The 19,165-nt window shown below is 39.6% G+C and overlaps 1 protein-coding gene across 4 annotated transcripts in view; it reads right to left on the bottom strand.

The window, feature by feature from the left end:
* LOC311004609 (partitioning defective 3 homolog B-like) overlaps positions 1-19,165 on the bottom strand; it is a 199,565-nt gene that overhangs the window by 154,546 nt on the left and 25,854 nt on the right. For all 4 annotated transcript variants that reach the window (XM_083996723.1, XM_083996724.1, XM_083996726.1 and 1 more), the window contains exons 4-5: positions 7,335-7,488; positions 1,245-1,339 (exon numbers count right to left, since the gene is read on the bottom strand). In XM_083996723.1, the coding sequence (XP_083852849.1) occupies positions 1,245-1,339; positions 7,335-7,488 (249 nt within the window). The remainder of the gene's footprint in view (positions 1-1,244; positions 1,340-7,334; positions 7,489-19,165) is intronic.

The following is a 19,165-nucleotide window of genomic DNA, read 5'->3' as shown; positions in this document are numbered from 1 at the left end:
ACTAGAGGAAAACTCATGGTGTCCTTGAGGATCAATATCTTGCAAAGGATAATGAAACAGACCTAAGGAAATAAATGTTATGACATATATTTGGTTTGTACACCCCTTAAAAACTATTGTTTGATGTACAAATGCAACATGAAGTGAAATTAAACAAATATTACCTCAAGCAAAATCATCGAGACTCTATTGCACTACTGTGCAGCTTAAATCAGTAGATAATCTTGTGTGCTATAGCAACTAATAACAGTTATTTCCCACTTTTTAAGTGGGTGGAAGAAACTTGTGTCTCAAAAGTATGTACTACTCTATATGGATAAAGGATGCACCCAGTATTATTAATAATGTGAGATATTGCCATTCTCACAAATGAGTGTAAAAACACACAGAGGGAACAGAGATACATAATAACTGATCCGTCTTGTGTGTGACACAGTTCCTAGGAACAATGATGTCGGTCAGACTCAGGATAGTTGATCCAAAACTGTTCTCCTCCAACTTTTAGCCAGGATGTCATTCATTGTCATCTTGGGATCTGTGAGACTGTATTAAAGGGACAACGAGGAGTTTCTATTTGGTTATAAAAACGTCTCACGTTAATGTGGATGAATCTACGCTACCCACACTTGTTAATGGCTCCATTTTCGATAAATATATCGTTTTGTCTCTATCGTTATTTTGTTATTATTAGTGGTGGTGGAGATGCTGGGCGAGCCGACCAGCGTTTCCTTACTTTTGGTTTCGCAACGAGTCATGAGAATAACGCAGCTGAATCGCCGTTTATGGTCGGAACTACGACGGTATGTGAACCTCTTTGAACCTCTGACTTTAATTGTTGATGAATGAAAACATGAGTCCGTCTTGCGCCGGTCAAAGAATTTCATGGTGCGCGCAGAGGCTCATAAATGTAGTGTGAAAACTCTTCGCTTTTCCAAAACTCCTCGTTGTCCCTTTAAAATGTGCTACAAATATTCATAGCCCCAGAGGACACACCTTAAGGTTTGTGTTGACCCTTCTGGTCTTTCTTCAAGCATAATCTTTAATATGTTGTGAGCACAAACACTGCAAGCTCTTATAGAAATAAGCAAGACTTGTGTGTGTTTCGATTTAAAAACCACTGGGTGTCATTCATGCTGCTGTCACCATGTCTCTATTAAACTCCCACCGAAGCCTCAGTGACACAGGAACAATGTGTGCTTCAACCTCCATGTGTCTTTTTGTATTGATTTGCCTTGGTGTCTTACCATCTCAGAGGTGTCTTCACTGAGGGAGGGTTCAGTTTCACTCAGCTGAGGACCAAGGGCTGAGTCACTGCTACTTCTCACCAGCAGGGGGGTGTCTGTAGAAAACACAAGGATGCACATAAACAAGAATGTGAAGGTAGTCCTTTCCCACTAAAACACACTAAGAGTAACTGAGAGATGATAATTTGTTTGTTTCATCACTAGCACAAACACAAATACACATTTACACCACAAAGTTCCACAAAAGTTGAGAGTGATTACTGTGCTTCTTGTCTCAACTACTACATATGAGCATGTCACTGCAGCATTTGCCTATAAACTTTTAGTTTTACATCTAGAACAAGCTGAGAAAGATTGTTTAAGCAGAGGCAGAGATTTTACAGAACATCTGTATGGACTAGATAACTACTGACAATGTTTACAGTAGATGTTCTACAGCCACTTTGCTCCAGTCCTTTGTTTATAGCAGGTATCTGCAGGGTGAATTTGGCCAAACTGTTTCAGCTGCAGACAAATGACTTGAAAGAATCACCTAAAATGTAAGTACCTCAGAATCTAACAAACTATATTGTATTTGTTTTGTTTTCATTTCATTAGCATGTTTTTTTCTGTTGTAATCAACATTCATTCTGCTGTATTTTGCATTTCTGTTGTATTTTTCTAGGGGAGCTCTTTTCCCCAGGAACACAGCTCTTTGACAACAGGACTGAATGTGACTGCCTCCTATCACACTGTTAATGGAACAAGAAAAATAGATGGGGGGGAGGGGGGGCAGTCGGAGAATAATGTAAAAAAGGTAAGAAAGGAAAAAGAATGGAGAAAAAAAGGGGCTGTAGCTGCTCTGCTTACACACACAATCACACACACGACTGTCTTAAAATTGCTAATGCTATTTTGATGGAGTCACAGTTCAGCTAAATTCATGTCTAATAATAATCTTTTAGATGACAAGATTCAGAACCTGAGCTACCACACTACAGACAGGAGTTTGTGTGTGTTTCTTTGCGAGTGTCAAAGCATGATGAGGAAGAAAGAGAGAGGAGAGATGTTTTTTTTTCTTAGGTTGACAAAATGAATTTCCACCCTGTCATCAAAATGTACCTGTGACTTCACTCCAAGACATGTCAAAGTGTGCCTTCAAAGACAGACAAGAACACTATAAAACAGCCTATTAGTTTATTAAGCTTTAAGTTACAGAGACCATAATGATTATCATAAAATAAGATAAAGAGGTGATGGATTCTACAGAACGAGCGCATTTTAAGCAACACAGATGTAAACACGTGTATATAGAAGACCCTCTGCAGGTTTTAAATAAGTAACTACATCGAAAACTTGATTTTAGGACCATTTATATTAGGAGATTTCTTCAAAAGTTGGAAACTGTATTTTTTTTAAAGTCAAATGCCATCAAAATGCCAGTGAAGACACACATTTAGCATTGTGGAGCAAATGCCAAGACTGGCAAATAACTCCATGGAGACTCACCTACATATACCTTTTAACTCTTTGTGGGGAAAAACTAAAATCAGGTATGAATCTAAAGTATCAACCATGTGACAAATACTTCTTTAACCCAATTGAATTCATTTACAGATCTATGTTCATACTGTACCTGCATAGCTACATCATCATCATCATCCTACTGTAAAGCTCATTCCTGAATGTTGTTTTGGGATATGTGATTGTGCACCAATGCCATGTGTTCACTACAAGGTATTTAACCTCTCACATGCTTCCATATCAGCTTCTTAATGAATGCTCCTCTCCCCTCAGGGGCCCTCAGGTAATGCACTCGTCATGCACCTAAACGTCCAAAAAGTGGCTCATCTGCCTCTGAGCACATATGAAGATAATATATGAAATGTCTCTAACGTCTGTCACTGACGGATAAAACGCACTATAGCCAATGCTCCTGCTGGGCTTTGGTGAAAGTCAACACCACATAGACCTTCAAATAAATAACATTTATAACTGGAGGTATTATAATGATCCGTGTGGTACACTCCCAATCCTCAAATCTACCATCTCCATTCAAAGGGCCCATCAATCTATATATATACATTAAGAACATTGTCATGTTGGCTTCTATAGTTCCACTGGGAATTAAATGAGTAAGGTGGTGGGGAGGGAGGGGGGAAGCTAGTTGAGTAGACTACTCAGAACACATGCCAAATGATATTTGTAGGGTCATATATTGATTGTCACAAAATGGACCCTTGGTGCTCTTAAGACTGGGGCGTATGGATTACATCAAACCTAATCAATTCATCTCTTCCAAGGAAAGGCAATGAAAGGGGGACAAATGGATGGAGGACAAAAGATGCAAAAATGAGAGACAGACAAGAGACAGATTAAAAAATATATAAAGGCTCTGACAGGAAAACATAATTGGCTCAATAAAAAGAAACACTGCAATGGCTAGATGTAATAAAAATGAAGATAAAATATATATTTTAAAAAACTCAACAGAAAAATGGTTAAGACAAAAATTAAAGAAGCTGATCAAAGAAACTATGGGAAATGCTCCACTGTGTCTATATATCAAGACAAACACCAGTCTAACTGTGCTATTGTTCTATCTATATGACTGTAGGCGTTCCAAGATCAATATATTTTACCATATTGGTCTTTTAATATTCAAAGTCACTTATAAATCACTTACTGTAGCACTGCACACTACCCTCTATCTAGCTGCAGTAATGCTTCTAAGCAGAGGTATACAGTATTGTACTGATGGCATAATAAGTGTCTGAATACCTTTTTTTTTTTTACAAAATCTGCTAAAAAAGTATTAAAGTAAGACATATCAAGATCACTTATTATCATTGGCTCTAATGGGAATGCCTAACCTACCTGCTCGACTGCTAGATTTGTATCGCTTGCAAAAACAGTTGGTGTGAAGAGAGTAAGAGAGAGACAGGTGGTTAGAGTGAGAGGCCAAACATTAGACAGTAACAGAGGCCCAAGTCTGACCTTCCCTCATTGACAGTGATAGTCTCCAGAGCTCCGTTACTTCTAATCTCCCATGACAGTCACACATTACCACTAATCTCTGCTGACAGGCGACCATACTAAAACAGACTAAACTTCCTGCCTTAACAGTGTCTGGATCATACAGCTAAAGCCCCTTCACAATTTAAGGAAGGTCATACAAACTGAAATGTCGATGCTGTTATTACTGTCAGGAGCCAAGCTTCAAGATACATGGTTTTTCTGAATACACTGAAAGTGAAATGAGATACAGTCTATTATATACTCATCATATACTGATGTTTAAACTGTATTTGAAATTGTTTCAACTGTAAAGCACTTTGGTTCAAGGTGCTATATAAATAAACCTGACCTTGACCTTGACCTTGACCTATTACTAAAGCTTGTGATTATGATTTTTTTTAACCAACAGCTCAATAATCTGTTTGACATCGCTTAAGATGACTGAGAAATGCCAATACCTTTATTTTGACAAATAAATAATGGTAAATAATGGACGTGTTGATATAATGCAGCTTTCAAAAGATAGATGAGCTTTATCACACTTCATTTGACATATTAATGACATTTTGAAAACAACCTTGACATGTTCGCTTGATTATGTTTAAATGTCAGGCGCCCAGCTAGATTGATGCTAACAAAGAATGCAATAAAGCAGGTTTCTAGTCAACAATTCATAAATAAAGGAGGTGGAATCTGTGAAGTATTAAAGTGAAAGGAAAATAGGTGTAAGGCAAAAGTAGTGTCTAATTGCAGGTACAAACAATCCGTCATCCACATGGTTTGTTTGGGTTAAGTGAAATAAAATTTGGACAAGTAACTGTGACAGATGTAAGCCTTCTCACACTCACATCCTTAGTATCTGTACTGAACAGGCACTTGACTTGAAGTAAGACAGAAAGGAAGAGGTGAAGAGAGAGTTGGAGAAGGGGAGAGAAGAAGTAAAGGACAGAAAGAGAAAAAGGAAAGGTCATGTTGATCGGCCTGCTCCAAGTAACAATAACCAGACATCAGTTTTTGCTCTGCAGCGTCGCGGCACACATACACTTCTTGTCTCCTCTTTCTTCTCCTACTCACTCGATTCTTTTTCATCCCCATCTCAGTCTGCATCTTAAAGACAGTGCTGCCAACGTTTCAGCTGTCCTCATCTTATTTTCATCAGTGTCTTACAGAAAAATGCCAATCACAGTCTGACCTTTGTCTGTAATATAACTCAGTATCAAATTAACATCCTTCCTACAGTGTTGTCTACAAGGCATGTAGTGTATGGCTTTGGAACTACAGTAAAAAAAAACAATAAGCTTTAATAAAATGTCAAACATACACTTATGTACCTCATATATCTCACTCCACAATGGTAACTTGATTGTTATCCTTCAGTAACTTGGCTTAGCCCTCAGCCTCCTCATCAGACCTGAGCCACACTGAACCTGTTTCTTGTTCACATCACTTATGGCATTGACCTATTCATGCACTGACCCACAGGTTACACCTAAAAGTAAACGGGTTCTCAAGGGACTTTTTTCTTTGTTAAGTCTTAAGCATGATTTAAAACAGCGTTTAGAGCATATGAAACTAAAGCATGTCATCAAAAAGCCCCTGCCAAAGTCAGTGGTGGGGGAAGTACTGAGAATACTTTTGGTATTTGATCAGACACAGAGCAGTTGTGGTTGCCAAAGTTAACATAGACTGGTTTATCTTCACAGGCATACTACTTTGTGGTAATTTGGACAAAATGTTATGATACAATGATAAATGCCAGAGCCAAACTGATATTAAGGTCACTGCCTTTCCTATACAGACACTGAGGCAGCTCTAACTAATGCCAGGTAGGGCATCCAGTTCCTCTAAAAACAGCCACAGCTCCTGATACTGTAGCTTCAATTCCATACAACATTAGAAACATTCCTTTATATTAAGAATAAGAGAGAATAATAATAATATAATAATAATAATAAGAGAATAATATTCAAGATTCAAACCATGACTGGCTGGTGCACAGGGGCCAAAACTGTGCCACAAAAAGTAGACTTGTTGATGTTTAATTGTGCCTCAGCAGAGGTGGAGATATCAAGATAAAAAACTCCATCCCATTGTCATGATAACTTACCAATACCTTGAAGTAAGTTCTTCAAATTCCACATGCTTGGACTCATGTATGTGGAAAATGGTCAAAGGTCAAGGACATGGTGACCTCACAAAACACGTTTTTTACACAAAAATGTCCACTTGGCGTCAACAATGAACTGATCTGGCGATTGTCGAAAGTCAAATGTCAATGGTATGTTGACCTCAGATATACAGGCTTTTGGCTAAGTAAACACAATTTCTTTGGAACCCCTTAAGGGAATTTCTTCAAATAGTGGGAAATGTTGGGTTGAAACGTTCACTTGTCATGTGAGCATAAAACCTCCAGAACTTCACAAGAGAATCCCTTCAACTCAAGGACAAACTGATTAGACTTTGGTAGTCAAAGGTAAAAAAAAAAAAAACACTTTTTAGCCATTTCTCAGCTTGGACCAGCCTGGCCATTCTACCTTGAATTCTCGTTTCCATGCACAGATCAGTCCATGCTGTGTAAAAACTGCACATGTCCATTAAACCTGAGAGCATGTTGTTTTGTTTTGTTTTTTGTTTCATTTTTTTATGTGAACATTAACAAAAGCTCCTGACCTGTATCAGAATGTTTGTTGTTTTTTGTTTTTTTAGTTGCATTGCTACCATGTGACTGGCTGATGGGATAAATACACAAACAACAGATGTATGGGTTTTTCTAATAAAGTGCACGGTCAGTCCAATTGATACATTTGAGCATTTCACTGTGGCTTGGGTGACTATCACGAAAAGAGGAGGGAAATATCTTCTTGCTTCTACTGTGTTTTATTAACAACAAATTTTGTGGGAATAAAGTATTTAATTATGTTAAATAATTCATATATATGAAAAGCATGGGACAATGAAGTGCTGTCAAAAGTCAACGATGATTTAAATGGAGATGTAAATTTCCAAAACTTTCTTCTTCAAATTCTTCAAAACAAACTTTTCCATGATTTTTGGGGTTGAACTTGTCTACAGCCAGAATGGAAAATTACTTACTGGACTTGAGCGCTGAGGAATTGACTTCGATCTCCCCTCCTGCGATTGGCTGGAAGACAGCGAGCTCAGATTGGTAGATATCAGGGCTGGGGGCTAGGCTTGTGTTGGCCACACCCCTCTGCTGGGCTTCCTGCTCCTCATACACCGCCATCAGCTGAGAGAAACAATCAGAGAACAAAGTTTAGCTTGTAATTTTTCAATTACTTTTATTCTTTTCATCCATTATGAACACAGTATTTGATCAGAGTGAAGCAGCAGGAATTTTGGTTCTTATGTAGATTCTTATGTAACTCGGATCACAGTCGCTGCAGGTTTTCTATTTTCTACTCTCCACTCACGCTGAGAAAAAATCAGCCATTATTTGCTGTACAGCCAGTGTGCAAACTGCTGCCCTTTACTTGCATTGTACCATGAAACAACATTTAGAGGTAGCATAAATGCAAGGAGTCAAGGAGACGATGTTAACAGAGGACACCAGATGTAGGTCCTAATCAGCACAACCAGAGAACAACACGTATTCCCTATTAAAACTATTTAAACTTGACAAGAAGTTGCAGTTATAAAAAGGTAGACTATAACTGATGAATTGTGGATGGTTTTGTGTATGTCCATGCATCCAACCTGTGCGTTACCTTGTGGATGAGGACGCTATAGAGGACGTCCAAGGAGCCCAGCATTCCTGCGACAGAGTGTGTGTCTACTGATTAACAACTGACTCCATTCGTGTCTCCCCCCCTTTGCATGTGTGCAACAGCCTGCTAGCTCTAACTGTGTTATATAGTGGAATCCCTGTCTATTGAGTATTGCACTGAGTCTGCGTTTAGCCTAACATAGCACACAGCTTGTCAACACAGCGTTCTAGGGGCCTCCACGCAAACGCTGAATAGACCTGTGTGTACATGAGTGTGTCGTGTCTATAGTGGTCAAGAGTAAAGAAAGGGGACTTTGCCAGTAAAGCCAGAGGATTCCTGCTAAACTGGAAGCCACAAGTGGGTGACATACTCTTACTCCCACATACACATTGCATGCAATGGACGAGCACAGACTATATGGAAGCCCTCACACTGGTACACACAGAGCTGTGCGTCATTGCACTGTGGTGGAAAGGTAAAATAATTAAGCCGACATTACAGAAATGCAATTCTGAAACAAAAGGCAACGTCAACGTTTTAGACTGAAAGCTTATGGCTGGTACAGAGGGTTTTATTTTTCAAGGCCGACCTGATCATTCGAGGTGACTTTATACTGGAAGCTTCGTCATTTGGGTTTGAAAAAAACTCAGAAGAGGAAAACACGCTGAAATATTTAGCTTAACAACATGCACAAATGAACTACCTTTGGTTACATCACTGAGACATTTAATATTAATAGCTAAAAGCAAAACTTGCAGCTATATTGCTTATGCACTGTAGCTCTGCAGGACAGCGAATACATGTCATACAGTTAATATTATGTCATGCTTACATTAAACCTATTTATTAAAGTACTTTTTTTTTGTTTTTCACTAATTCTAATACACATTTGTTTTAATTGTGTTTGTGTGTAGATGTACATATTACAGTACATGCTAAATGTGCGCTCATTTGTCCACCAATAGCAGCAGAACCAGTATCTCTCTATTTCTCTCACCATCTCCCCAACTATTCAGCACAACCAACGCCTCAGTCTGTCACACATTCATGTTCTTTCATACTCCCCACTTCCATCTGTCACGTCTTATTGTCTTGCTCCAAATTTCCCTTTAAAAGCTAAGTCAAACTTATGTTGTTGCTTTTTTTAATTCTCTTCCTGTTACTTGCCTCCTAAGCTTTTTTTTTTTTTTTTATTGAGACAGCCTTTCCCATTTCCTTACAGTACCGCCTCACTTACGACTGCCTCGTCTGTCCCCTTCCCTCATTTACACACTTCTCTGTCACATTCATGCTTGGGAGGTATGAAGCCCTGGATTTAACTGTGTCACTACACTTATTTAAGAAAAAAAACATTTTTATCCACTTCCAGTAAGTCTGTCTGTTAGTGAGAGTCAGAACAAGACTAATAGCTTCCAGATAAGCACACACACACACACACAGAGTGGTGGAAGAGATTCCTAAAAAAAGAACATCTGAAAGAATGACAGGGAGAAAAATGGGAAGACAAATTCAACATAGCCTTGCCGAGTCTTTTAAAAAAGCAGCGTTGGAAAGAAAGACAGCAAGATGAGACAGGGGAGGACTTTGCCTATGCTCTCTCAGACAGGGGACTCAAAGACCTGCCAAACAAAATGACACCACAGCCTGAGCATAAGAGAGAGAGGGAGGAGGGGGAGGAGGGAAGAGGCAAAAAGGTGAGACTGCACACAGTAAAAAGCGATGGGAAAACTAGAGAAATGGCCACAGAAAATGTGAAAGACAGAAGTTAAGAGAGCAATAATGATCATAATGAGGGGGGCTGACAGATGTGGTGTACTATAAAAACTTTTGGGATGTCAGAGTAAGTCCAAAAAGCAAACCTGAGACTTGAGATTGTCACCATGTCAAGTGCTTGTGCAATGATGTGTCCATTTTGACAAAATGAACAGTTACATGCTGCCAGCACTCCAGCACTCCTCTTAGACCACAGACATTTCTTTCTACAATCAAACCAGTGTTATAATGTAAAGCTTATGAGTAGATATCTCATGTTTTTCATCCTTTACTGTAGAAATAAAATGATAGTTCTTTGGGATTTGATTTTGTTTTTTTGCAGCTGCATATAGAAACCGACAAGTGTGTCGCTCCGTCATCCATTATATGTACAGTAGCATATGTTATTCTCCATCCATCCCATCATTGAATTTGACAGACTGAAAGACAAAGATGGTGATAAACTTCTGTTTTTTCTCTCTGTGTTTTTTTTTGTTTTAGCTTGCTGTCAAAACATGTTTTACTTTGATCATGTTGCTGACAACCTCATGTAGAAATTCCTTTATCCATCTGTGAGATTGAATACTTGAGCTAAAAAAAAAAAAACACACACACCTTTAATTTGGGATTTAGCAACATGAACCAAACACAGACTGTGGCATATGAGATTTGATTTTTGCAGTGATACCTCATTCAAGAAAAAAAATGTACAACAAATTTATGACATTGTATTAACCGAGACGTTACCTTCCTAAAAACTACATTTAATTTCTTGTTTTCTTTGAAAGCAATTTGCTAAGAGGACACAACAGACGACACTGAACCATAACAGTATAAAGGTTGAAACTAAGCAGTAGGCATCTTTACAACATACTTGAGAATACCCATGATGCATTTTTTTTCTCAACTATAGAATCATCCAGCTCTCTCCATCTCTACTCCACTCTGTGTTATTTATAAATCCTCTATGGTGGCTTGAGAACTGGGATCAATCAAAGGCCTGACCCAACAAGCCACAATCAAACACTTCGACCCAGACACAGTTACAAGGATGTGTCTCGCATGACCAGTTTGGTAGCACTCACTGTCAACTGCTGCTGTAAAATTAAATGGTTAACTCTGAAAACTACCTACAGTTTTCTGTTTCATATTTTTTTTCTATAACTGATAGGTTGAGACTATAGTGCTGTCTGTCTTTGTGCGGGGTTAAATGGCTCTATAACAACTTATCTGGAGTGATCACTGCCCTGTTTGTTTCTCCACACACTGTGAAGAACTTGTATATTAGACATATCACATTATCCAAACAAACTGTCCAAAAGGGGTCGCCCTGTATTTACTGACAAAGTGCAGATAAATCAGGTGTTGCTCAGGTCAAGGAGAGTGATTCTCTAAGGGGAAAAGAACCAAATAACATTGACTGACTCGAGCCTTCAGTGGTGCAATCATCACAACCATATCTTCATCAGAGTATGAATTCAAAAATAAAAAAAACTCTGAGGTGCTGACAGAGACAGACACTAAGGGTGTGCCAAAGAATCGATTCACATAAGAAATCGCAATTCTCGTTTAATACGATTCAGAATCGATATAAAATGTCCCAAAATCAATTTAAAAAAATAAAAAGATGAAACAAATCTGCTGGCTGTCAGTCTCCATTTACTTAAAATTTAAAAGGCAGCATGTTTAACTGCACTATTTTTTTTAAATAAAGAGGCACTTTTAATTTTGTTACTTAAACAAAGGGCTATGTGATATTGCTTTTATGCAACAGTTTCAACAATTCCATCTAAGCAGTGCACGGATAAATGTTTAAAACTCAATAAATGTGAAAAAGACACTTTAGTCATTCTGTCTTGCAAAGCAGACTTGAGTAGATCATGACGATCCTTTGCACACCGATAGACTGAAGCAGAAATCATTATGAATCAAATCGTTTTGAATCGAAAATCGTTTTTGGATCGAATCGTGAGATACAGTAGTAAAATATTTCCACCCCTAACAGACACATTTATTTTTTTCACTTGGGCTCAATTGTGACACTGACAAACATACACAATGGCTGCAGAGATATGTTAAAAATTGGTTACAGCAAAGACTTGTGGGACAAACTGACATTTAACATACTGGTATGATGCTTTAGGCCCTACACAATCATTCTGGCTGATTAGACCTGGGTGGAGGATTTTCATGTTGGACTTAGGACGATGAGGTAAAAATTAATTCAATAGAAATAAGTAAATAAGTAACACACAATATTGTTTTAACATGTGCCGCCCAAGTAGGTGCTACAAAGGTGACAGAAGAGTGAGAGAGATGTCAGTGAAGCACTGTCTGTACATGTCTGTTCATCAATCAATATCAACATACACTGCAAAAAAAAAAAAAAGGACACACACAGTCAGCTACTGTAACTCACAGCTCATATCATCCAGACAAGAGAAACCCACAAACAGCAACTACTGTGGACTTGGTTTTATGGAGCCAGGAAGCTCATAAGGCGATTATAATCAGGAATGTCTTGCTTCACTTACTAATATGAAGTGTTATTTCAGTGGGCCACAAATGATACACAAAACACAATGTGTGTGTGCTGTTATATGTGCACTGCTCAGCATCTCCTGAAGTGCAGGAGCGAGCGTAGGAAGGGGGGGGCGGGGGTGAAGAAGTGCAGAGTTGGTTCCTATCCTTTTATTAAAATTAAAAGAGCACATGAAATTGAGATAGGTAGATTAATAGCAGTTCAGGATTTAAGTGCATAACATAGCGGCAGTACACACATACACACACCATACCACCATTTTTTCACATCCTACCCTTTTTAATCGGGTCGATTAGGGCCTGATTGATTAGTGCAGCGTTGATCGATAAAATGCTACAATCTGCCAAATGCATGAGCATACACACAGCTCAGAGGCAGCTCGTAGAAAACAATCTTTAAATGTGCTTAAGCTATCTGTACACCACTGAGCTTTGATTTCCACTCATGACCACTTACCATAAAAAAATCTATTATGTTCAAGTCTGTGCGCATATGTGTGCTTGTGTGTGTGTGTGTGTGTGTGTGTGTGTGTGTGTGTGTGTGTGTGTGTGTGTGTGTGTGTGTGTGTGTGTGTGTGTGTGTGTGTGTGTGTGTGTGTGTGTGTGTGTGTGTGTGTGTGTGTGTGTGTGTGCATATATACTCTTACATCTAATGTAGTCAGCAAAATGCTTACCACTCTATCACCATGGCCTTAACAATAAATGTAATGTTTGAGATGGCCACACATGAAGGTAACTCTCCATGATTTTCTCCATTATTTGAATTATCTGATTTACCATTGTACAATAGTGAATTAAAATAACAATTATCTGTATTTTTTCCTGGACATATGGTTTTCTACAACTTAACCTCAGATTTTTTTTTTTTTTTTTTTTAGGGTAGGTTCCTTTAAAATGCAATTATTAATTAATTCCAATGATGAAGAGTAACAAATTGTGCGTGATAAATGTAAAAATTCCAGATACGCTTCTTCTCTACCGCAACTGGTGTTCATAATAGACCAGGTGTGATCACTCCCTGACACACACATTCAGACACACATGCACACGCACACAGTGTATAGACTGACAGCACCACCTAGCTATTCACAACAGAAACTACATGTGTGAGTGTATCTTGGGGCCTTTGCCACACACCTGCCCCCCCCCCCACCCCCACCCCCACCCCCACCCACAGCCATCATTGTCCGTTACCGTGTCATCCATGTTCACCCCGTCTAAACAAAAGAACTGTTTTCTGCCTGTGAGAAGCACAGGAAGAGGAAGACAGAGTTCTATAAATGCCTGGCTATTATTTATCTCTTTACCTGTCTGTTTCTCTCAGCTCGGAGGATAAAAAGCTGAATGGAAAGCAAATTGCTCCGTGACTTGAGCTGTAAGCTGGATGTTTTAAATTCCATTCTTTGTACATAAATCTGAAGTGGTTTTTAACTATGCTGCCACACTTTACAGGCGTAGCGGGCCACTTTCTATCATGCCGTCATTCCCCTCTCTAACCTTTCTGATGTAATGCCAAAGTAAAAAAAAGTCATTTTTATGTTTCCTGACATAATTTTGATGCTCTTTGTGGTGCAGCAGTAAAAGAAATTCAGTGCAGGGTTGCTAATGTAGCGATATAAGGTCACTGGAGCCGGCGCAGGCTCTCTGTTAAAGCTAGTGTTGAGAGGTAATTTTTAAAAAGCCTTGCACATTTCTGTGTTACGCCCATAAAAATAATTGTGCAGATCACAAAGAGAATTTGAATGAACCCTCAGGCAGGTCAGCTCTCCTCTGCTAGGCTATGTACAAGTTGGCCTTTTCATCTTTCATCAGCAAATATTCCTGCTTAGCCCCGTTTTACCCTCTGGCTTCACTTTTCCTCCTCTCTTTTTGCTTCCACTCGTTTCCCCTCCCCTCCTCTTGCCTGATCCTCTTCTCAGTTGGCTCCTTCCTTCATCATCAACATTGTGCTTCATTTTCGGCCCAGCTCCTGTTTATTCCCTTCGCTTCCTCTCCTGTAATTTTCTCCACAGCTTCTGTCTACGGCCGTCTCCCCTCCCTTCTCCACTCTGAACTGTAGTGGTTTCTTACAAATCAGCTGATGTAAATCATCATGTTCCAGCACTTTGCTCTATATCGGATACGCCCACAAAGCAACAAAGAGCTTATCGATTAACACATGAATCTGATACACCCACGCTGACTCTCTAAATCGCAATACTCACTATTTTATTCATTTTTTCCCCCTGCCTTTGTCTCCAATTCTTTTTTTAATGTCTCCATTTCTTAAACAGAGAGAGAGAGAAACAAATAAACAACAACAAATTTATGTGCAGATTAAAAAACACATTTCCAGGCGTGGGGACAAATGTTTGCAATAAAAGCACTCAGGCATCCATCACTCAAAAGGACAGTGACAGAGTGAGCCATACCCACACACACACACACATCTCTGTCTATGACCTCTCTGCAGCGATCGATCCATTGCCGCGGTGATCAATAAACAGGATGGTGTTGTCTCTGTACGGAGAATATGGATGAATGAAATTCACCTGCTCAGCAGTTTCAAGCTCGTGTGTGTGCATGTTTGTGTCAGTCTGTGTGGGTTTGTGTGCTGACCCTCCATTGACCTCCAATCACCTTAACTCTCAGAAGATCCAGACAAAACAGACGAGTAGAGGGAGATGAATGGGTGAACAGACGTATTGTGAAGAATGAGACACGCAGACATCAAGACAGAGAGAGAGAGAGTGGGACAGAGCAAGTTACAAACATACAGTAAAGGCTGTTAGATGAGACAGACAAAGCACCAACAGTTTCAGAAGCAGAGCAGCCTCGTGCAACTGTTCAGTGACTTTGTGAACTTCAGACAGACAACTTCAGCGTCTGCCACACAGCCAAAATATAATGACAACTTCTGTTTCCTCAGTCATGCAGATGGTGTGCGTACGTGTCTGCGTTCAAATGTGTGTGTGTGCGTATGTGAATGTGTGTTTGTGTCCCTGAATTCATATATGTATTTATGCTTGTGCATGAGAAAGAATATCTGTGTGTGTGTGTGTGTGTGTGTGAGAGAGAGAGACAGAGAGTGTTAACCATCTACAGCCGCCTCCCTGAGGCTGTGTGTAGACCACACTTGGCCATATGGAACAGCATTATGGAGACACGCAGCGGCACAGATGGACACATTCTGTGCAGGCCATATTCCCAATGATCCACCAGTAGCTGTCTAAAAGGCAGCACTCATAAACCAGAAGAGCCTATTAACCAGAGGGAAAGTGCACAGGCTCCACCCTCTGGGAAGAAGGGAGTAAATTAGTTGCTGTGAACCAATTCAGTTTCTCCAAGTGGATAAATTAACCACAAATGTGGGAGTGGCTGACTGGAAGTGGACTCAAAGCATCGAGGGGTGTTTGGAAACTCACGCCTGAGAGAGCAGTTAATATTTCATCTACCCTTAATGATGACAATGGGGTGGGAATAATATATGACACATAGAGGTGTGCCGAATGAGTTGTATCTGTTTCTTACATTCACCTATCTGCCACATTCACAATAGCTGAAACTACTACATTTGATGTAGTACTATTCAATATGGTGATGGCGATATGACCTGCGCTAAATAAGCAAATATTCAGGTGTGCATATTGAACATATGGTTCCTGTAGAACTTTCCAGCAGCCGTTGCTGTTGTTATAGGAGCATGCGCAGTTTGCCACAGGGCACAGTTGCCTTTTTTTTTCTATTTCATTGAGTTATTGACAGGACCGGTACGCATTGTCAGTGAGTGATGTTCAATAGAACTGTAAACAAGAAATAATTTAATATGAATATTTGTATGATGTTATCAGTTAATTTTGTGTTTGTGTTTTCAGGTTTACAACCTAGTCTAGTCAAAACCCCAAGTGGTGTAACGTTAGCTGTAGCAGGCAGGCTAACCATCTTAGTGAGTGAATGATATTGTGTTATGGGTGGGCAAATATATTGATATGGCAATATATCGTGATACTTTATATCACGATACGATATCGATATTCAATATTTAAATATCGATTTTAAAAAAATAATTTCAATTTTTTTTTTCAAATAATATATCATGTTTCAGACGTAAATCCAGTAAGACTTCCGCACCTCTGCTCCGCGAGGTGTCACTGTACTGCTACCTCAGACAGTGTGTTGTACATGCAAATATGTTGTTGTAACTTGCACTTGTATAAAATGGAATGGATAATTTGAATTACATTGTTTTGACTCAGTTTGTCCCATAAATTATCACTATCATCTGATGTACATACAACTCGGATTTTAAGATGCATAATGCCTTTTACATTTTTCAGTGAACTATGTAGAATATCGTAGAATATAGCAAAATCTGGATATCACAATATCGTATCGTGACTCAAGTATCGTGATGCGTAGGGCTGGGCGATATGAGAAAAAATCCTATCACGCTAATTTTTTTCATATCAGTCGATATCGATATATATCACGATAGGACTCAAGTCACTGTTTTTGTCAAGCCTAAATGTTCCATCATACTCACAAGTGAGATTTGAAGATATCAGAAGGTTATTTCTGATTTAAATGTTTATTTTTCGTCAAAAATTTAACATTTCAGATGTAATGATTAACATATAAAAGCAATGAGTAGCCTAATAACAGTTTCAGATAAATAAAACTGGTAGCCTATTATGTACAGTTAGTTTCAACCAAATAATTTGATTGGACAAGAGACATACATGAGTGCTGATATACAGTACAACAGCACTGGGTCTTTTTACAGACATTATCACTCTGCTGTTCAGGCGTTCTTTAACATTACATCAGACAGGAGTTAAATCAGAGCCACACTCCCCATACAGGAGCTGCTCCATCTCTCTGCTGCTGCTACTGTTATAAACGGACCTGAAAATTAAAACCCGGACCTGACGTGGTCCGTTAATTAGCGATCATTCTCAGCCTAAACCCGGCTGAAAAAGAAAAAGGAAGAGAAATCGCCGCGGTTAGCGCTTGCTCCACCAGTGGCCAGGGTTTAGGTCGGCACAGTTGAACAGTTGCGGTGCGTCTGTCAGTGTGAACACAACAGTCGCTCCAGTGTGAGCAGCAGCAGCAGCAGCAGCAGCAGAGTGGCCACGCCGTGACTGCGCTCCCTTTGATGTGTGACGGCGGCCGGAGCTCGACCCGCTCCGACTGTCTGGTGTCTCCGTGGTTAAAGTTTAGGGTTGTTTACACCTACTGTATCAGAGTTCCATCAATCGGGGTTAATGTAAACATAACGTACCACATCTTTTCGCGGTCACTCGTCCTAGTTCTCCTCCATTTTTTCTTTCGAGGCAACACTCATTCTCTCTCTCTTTTTTTACTGGCGATGCCCCGCTGCTGACGTCAGGCTGCAGCAGCCCAAACATTACCACGTGTTGTTGTGCTGTGTACTGTCTTCCTGTGCTGTGTCAACCTAACCTGGTTGGCTCAGCCATTGGTCCAGCGCGGCGCAACTCTCGTTTTCATTGGCTGTTTCAAAAAATGAATGAATGAAACCTATCGACTTTCTATCGACCACGTTTCATATTGCTATTGAGTAAAGTTATATCGCGATATATATCGTTATCGTTTTATCGCCCAGCCCTAGTGATGCGTATCGTATCGTGAGGTCCTTGGAAATACCCACCCCTATATTGTGTGTGTGTGTATACACAATAAAGAAAAAAAGAGACTTGAGTTGTTTCCGCCATACTGTCCTTGCAATCCTTTCCAAAGGGGAGTTTACTAGAAAAGACTTTAGCTTAGTAATCTTCGTATTAGTATTCTGGACAGTTCCTGTGTCTTTCTGAAAACGACTCAACACGCTGTAGTACATATTCCAGGCCTGTAGTGGAAAAGCTTGCACACTGTAAACAAACGCCAAACATTATAACTCGACTAAACTCGAGAAGTTGTGCCAGAACAAATATGCCGGTCGATGCCGTGTGGATGCATATCAGGCACATCAGACAGAAGTCTGCCGTTTTTTTGTTTTGTCTAGTGGTGAAGCTCAGGTTAAAAGGTATGAGGTGTATGAGTGTGAAGTGAGTGTGAAGGCATGGTGCCTATAAATAAAACGTACTCATCGCGGTTCAGGCGACCTTTTGTGATGTGTTTATTGTGCATGTTGACATCGTGATGACGATGAAAATAAGATTAATTGTGCAGCCCTAATGTCAATGATCTAAGATACTCTGTATCTCCCAACACAACTAGAGTGCTTTAGTAGAAAAGATATCATGCAATTGGTATGGTGGAAATTCTAATCTTAAAAATGTGCATCATTATCAATGTTTTTTTGTTGTTGTTTTTTTTACAATATTATTTCACCCCTCTCCCTCTTGCGGAATGCTTTTCATTCCACCTTCCAGCGCAAACGTTCAGACAGACTGAACACATGTGAGTTGAGACGTGGCTGGACAACACATCTTCAATACTAGTTCTGAGGCCATAAACTCACCCTTAGTCCACAGCTCTCACATCTTCTGAGCTTATTTATCCAGACTCCATTCCCTTCATCCTTTTCTTTCTTTCCACCATCTTATCTCATTCAACTGGCTCTCCACATAACAATGGATGTCTGAGAGGCGTTTGAAGTGGGATTTGCTGTCTGTTGGATGTGACTGATTAGGTTACACACACACACACACACACACTCGTATACACAAGTGTTTTTGATCATCGTCATCTCAGGATTAACATGTCAACATGCTAAGCATTAAAAACCAGCAGATAACAGACATAACCTTGGATCAATGCAATAGGCTACACACAAACACCTCACATTGACATGGAGGTAAGAAATAGACCGTAGAAGTTGCCACTAATATATGTCTTGCCTTTTTGGAGTAGGACAGGATGGGTTTGAACATTATTCATTTTTAATGCCTAGTAATAAATAGACCC

This window comes from Trachurus trachurus (genome assembly GCF_905171665.1).
Source record: "Trachurus trachurus genome assembly, chromosome: 21".
NCBI lineage: Eukaryota > Metazoa > Chordata > Actinopteri > Carangiformes > Carangidae > Trachurus > Trachurus trachurus.
Note: the sequence above shows the minus strand (reverse complement) of the source record. Positions and strands in the feature narration are given on the sequence as shown.